Consider the following 5,265-nt stretch of genomic DNA (forward strand, 5'->3'; position numbering starts at 1 on the left):
CTGGAGGTTTTCATTTTTGAAAAAGAAATAGTTGCTCTATAGTTTGATCATATGAATGACAATTACAACTTTTAAACTTGGCATTGTAATTATAGTTACAAAACTGAGGAAAAATACCATAAAGCATTGATGAAGAACGAACCAGCCCTAATATACAGTAGAACATTGAAATTTAAAACTTGCGAAAAAGATCCTGTTTCCACTTACAATTTCAATTTTATAATATATTTGAGTTTGCGTTCTATTTCATGTGCCTCTTTCTCGTCCGTCCTATGAATTGATAAAATAAAAGCAAATTTCTGAATTAGGTGAGGTAAAGTTATAAGTTCTTACTTTTCTGTGAGAAGATTGATACATATTCCTTTTAGAAAAACATGACTTTTCTTCATTCAAGAAAAGAGGAGAGAGGAGCAAAAAAAGACTTGTCCACTCCTATGATAAGGAAAACAAGACTTAAAAGTTCAACAAAAGTTATTTTTATAAACGGGAATGAAGAACTACACGCATTATTGTTGTTTTCTGTCAAATAGTTCAGAAACACTACCCCTTCTTGATCAGTACTCTTACTGCTGGTCACTCACTCGCTGCACAAGCTATACAAAATTCGTGGTAGACAGCTAAAGTCATGAGTACCCAATCTTTGTTAAACGTTACGGTAAACGTTATTCTCCACCGATTAGTTGGCGGTGGTTAGGTTAAGTTTAAGAAAATAGCACCGCCAACTAATCGGTGGAGAATAACGTTTACCGTAACGTTTAACAAAGTTTGGCTTTAGTTACCAATCTTTTTTTTCACGTCTAAGTGGACTTTTTTTAAGGTCAATTGGTCACAATAGCGGCCTGTATGGGTCGAACATGGGCCATGCATCCGTTGATGATTAAAGCAATTTTGGCTTCAGGTGGTTTCCTTTCTTGACCGGACTTGGCACCGCTATCGTGAATATTATCTATCCTCTGTCGTACGAAAAATGAAATATTTGAAATCGGTACTTATCTCCAGACTAATTTGTTACTCAGCGAATGAGGCTGGACGAAGGATCTGGCTAGCCCTTGAAGGTCGGACTGATCTAGAATTTCTGTCCAAAATTTGGCCAATGAAGTGAAGCGCGACCTTCATTGATTTGAGATTTGACTAGCCTAGATTCTCGATGGCTTGAAGGTACTCGCCAAACGCACGTTGAGCCACCTCGGAAAGACAACCAAAATGAACAATGGTCACTTTTGCTAATGATTGATGTCCTCGTATTTGTTTTGATTTGACTGGATATGTCGTTTTATTGGGAGCCAATCGATTTTGATAAACCTAAACTCATGGTACAGTCTTGCTACAGTCTTTTAGGAAGCTTCTCTCGAGGTAGGATCGACCTCTCCTTTACAGCACAGTAATCCGAGGTAGATTAGCGTCTAGGTTTTATTTGTCGCACTGGTTCACCGGACCGGATTAGTGTAATGTTGATTCAGCTACATTTGGTTCTTCGGTCTCTTGAGAAAATGAAGGCGTTTTCCTTGTTTTTACAGCCAGGATCAATCGATTATTTTAGGGTATATCCTCTTCGCCCTTGTGAAAGGAACAAGGGATGTAGAGGTCGGATTTAACGTCCGTTTCTCAGGTCGCTGGGTTTTTTACATGGTTTAACGTTAAAGCGTTTTAATGGACATTTCACAATGGCTCATGACCTTTTGGGCCATTTGTATCTATCTTAGGTCGTTAATGTACCACTTTGTCGAAGCATACTCGCTTTATAAAAAATCTTTCAGAATATATTTATTGTTCATCTAAACCTGCTATATTATTTCACTCGGGCATCACACTGACCTTTAAAGTATGTTTGTACTGGAAAATTAGCCGAATTAGCGAAGTGATTTGCTATCATTTGTATATACATATTACAAACACTCTGGCAATAGTGTGTGTGCTACGACTGTTTGAACTCTGAGGACGAAATTTTGAAAAATGCCATCCAAGGCCGTTGCAAAGTCCAAATCCAATTTAAACAAAAGTTTAAAAAACCTTTGCTCCTCCAAATTACCGGGCAAAATGTCATCCAGAAAGTCCGAGGGATTAATTTCAGCCAAAAGCAGAGTAGAAAATTCCCCAAAATTCCTTCAAAACCAGGCCCTAGTGATGGCTTATAGATTATTTACAAGAGATCAATCAAATCCCACTCCCACATATTTCTTTTAACTAATCGAATAGACACGAAAACAGTCTCGTTCCGAGAAAAAAGGAACATGTAAGCTCCAATTGTATACATAATTCCGATAGGCAATGTCCAGACCTTTTCAAAGTTAAAAATTGAAAGATTTTACAAATGCTATCGATTTCCTACTTGATGTTTATTATCAGCAAATCAAGCCAACGATTGATTGACTCGGTTGTACTTGCTTGACTTTCGAGGGACCCAATTCAGTCTCATTTTTTAAAGTCTAATAAAAACGCTCACTTGCAATTGTGATTATAATTTTTTAGTAATCCTATCAAGTTTATGCTACATTGTTTTGTTTCGTTACGCATGAAAATAAACGTCAAATTTTCATAGTTAAAAATTTGAGTAAGCAATGTTCTGGTCTCGCCAGAAAACTCGTTTGATTGGCTGGTTTTCCCCCCAAAAAGCAGTAACTTGACTCAAGCAGCTTGAAGAGAATATGGCTAACGTTGCTGTTTGTCCGAGTTGCATTCATTCTCTCTCCTTAAGCTCTCGGTTTTACATGGACATTTGGAGTATGTTACATCCTACACCCGCCTTTACCCTGTTAGGTTCTGGCATTCTAACTTTCTCATACTCTGACCTTTTCCCGCCACTTACTCTAAAATGATCCAGTCATTTTGATAGGATGTCACTGAATTATTGACAGATTTGGATTGATTGAAAGAGTTTTTTCAGCTTCGGGAAGTAAAAACCAGACTTAACCTTTTTCAAACTCAATTGTGGCATCCCAAGTCTTTGAGGAATTGTACCGAGCCATGAGCGCGCAAGTCCGATGGTTAACGAAGCTATCTCGATTACTTGCTTTAATTGAGACTTTCGACTTTTTCTCCGAAGTAGCGTACAAACAACGACAATTATGTCTGGAGGTTTTGCAACTCAGTTAGCAAATGATATAGAAAACAATATTGAAGAATTAATTTTGAGGCTTAGTTTCATATTTTTTTTTTCATCTTGGATAGGTTTACATGCATTCCACATTTTATAGCTGAATGAAGTACGCTTTCAGGATTTCTGGTAGGATGGCCTATTGCAGTTCTTGCCCGACTAACCTATGTGATCAAATACTAGAACTTGCTCCCAATGTCTTTAGATCTCAGAATTGCCCAAAGCCGCTCGAAATGCCACCTTGCCAAGTGGAAAGAACCCATTACAATTTTCCCCTTGAATTGATTTTTCATCTTGTCTGCCTGCATCTCTACTCAACCCAATTTTTTATAGCACCAATACTTTCTCCAGACCGTTCGACAAAATAACAGTAAAATACGTTTCTGTAAATGATTAACGTGTCAGATTACTGGGTTTATGGGGGGAAGAAATTCTACTGAAGAACTCAGTAAGAAGCCATTGCCACTTCTGGTCGCCCAAAGAAAGTTTGAAAACAACAACCTGCCATTTACCGCCAATTGCTTCAATCTTCTCAGATTACTTGAGTGATTCAAGCGTTGACAAAGCCAGAACAAGTTCGGCACAATGTCCGGCCCATGTAATGTTTGACAAACTGTTATCATTCGTTGGCCCAAAGAACTTTCGCCGATTTTGCAAATGAGTGTTACATCTCTTGACACAAATTCCTTTCAATCGATGCCAATATCTCGTGATTAAATATTGAGAAATTTGTTATTGATGGGTGTAGTAACATTCTATCTTCGACATCAAATCGAAGCAAGAGACCATTTCAATGAAGTAATCAAACCTTTTCACGACAGAAGCAGGTGGGTGTCTTGAAAAAACGTTCCTCGAATTATGATGTTTTTTCTTCATGCGATTGGGGGGAAAGAAGAGTATTCTGTATTGAGAAACGTTGAAAGAAAGTGAAATTAATGACTAGAAAATTGCTTTCCAGGGGTCCAACAATCGAAAATATTGCCATTTATCTTAGATGCAAAAATTGTGAACAAATATTTAACTGAATTGAATCTAGAGATATTTGATATATCTTTGGTAACAAACTTTAGTTTGATTTGCGTTTTAGATTTAATTCCAATGTACGACTGGCAGATATTTACGTGTTAAGCTACCATCTCGAGTAAATCATCTACGTAGAAAATGGCTCCTTCACCTGGATGTCGTCTTACTTCAAGCTTCAAGCTATGTTTGACGTTGACTCGACGGGAAGAATTCCGTTTTCAAATCACGTTTCGAGTCTGAAATGGGTGTAACGGAATTGGAATTTAAAATTCGGACCCGAAAGCTAGTTTACCATATACGAGTACTACCAAGACAATTTGCCTGATGAGCTTGAAGGTAAACTTGATTCTTAAAACTTATGTTTCTCATCTTCAATTTCAGGTGCAATAATGTATTGTACGTTCGTGGCGTCGAGGAAGATGATGATGCTCAGCCGATGGCAGATTGACAACAAGTAATCAATGTTTGAGAATAATGAAGATTATGCTCGCCATGCCTCGAATGACGAAGAAAAGTATCAGTTATGTTCATGAAAGAGCGAATGCGTAAAAATACAGCGAGGAGAGAACGTGAATACATGGAGAATGTTGTAGTTCAACGCCAGTCACAGTGATAAATGACAAATTCCCCCATGGCAGAGGGAACAGATACTATACGTAGGTACAGAAAGACTCTTTGTAGATTGACACGAAATACTGGGGTCCCGTGGGAACACTCTTTTTTTACAATGGCCCTTGACCAATCGTGTTGGCATTTTTGATCGATTTGACCGAGCTTTTAACGCTGTTGGAGTCCTCTTCATTCAAAAGGGACCCGTTCTCGTCCATCCCAACCATCATGGTGGTGGGCGTAAGGCGAACAACGCAATCTTGAGTGTCACGTCGATCTCGTCCGCCAATACATTCGGTCAACTCGCCATCCAACTTCCGTCGATGTCGTCTTTGGAGCATACGACTCATCCGAGAACTCATCGAGTGGATTCGACTTATTTTCGAGTGTCTCGGTCCTTGAAGGTCGGGCGTGGACCCCTCGTCTTCATTTCGCTCGTTGATTACGTCTGGGAGAAGAGCGAGGAAAAAGTGACGTAAGTTGGTGTTCAACCAGCCGTAGAGAATTGGATTGGCCACGGCCGAGCTCATGGCGAACGC

At 39.0% G+C, this 5,265-nt stretch overlaps 2 protein-coding genes across 2 annotated transcripts in view; one reads left to right on the forward strand and one right to left on the reverse strand.

Annotated features, from left to right (window-relative positions):
- Nucleotides 1-4,691, forward strand: part of LOC131885387 (small nuclear ribonucleoprotein F-like) — a 5,405-nt gene extending 714 nt beyond the window's left edge. The window contains exon 2 of the mRNA XM_059233419.1: nucleotides 4,499-4,691. Coding sequence (XP_059089402.1) covers nucleotides 4,499-4,565 — 67 coding nt within the window. The 3' untranslated portion in view covers nucleotides 4,566-4,691. The remainder of the gene's footprint in view (nucleotides 1-4,498) is intronic.
- On the reverse strand, nucleotides 4,692-5,265 carry LOC131885386 (uncharacterized; the record flags this gene model as incomplete). Its single annotated transcript, XM_059233418.1, is given in 1 exon segment — nucleotides 4,692-5,265. A coding segment is annotated over 1 exon segment (426 nt), but the record flags the coding sequence as incomplete, so codon positions are not given.

This window comes from Tigriopus californicus, chromosome 8 (assembly GCF_007210705.1).
Source record: "Tigriopus californicus strain San Diego chromosome 8, Tcal_SD_v2.1, whole genome shotgun sequence".
Lineage (NCBI taxonomy): Eukaryota > Metazoa > Arthropoda > Copepoda > Harpacticoida > Harpacticidae > Tigriopus > Tigriopus californicus.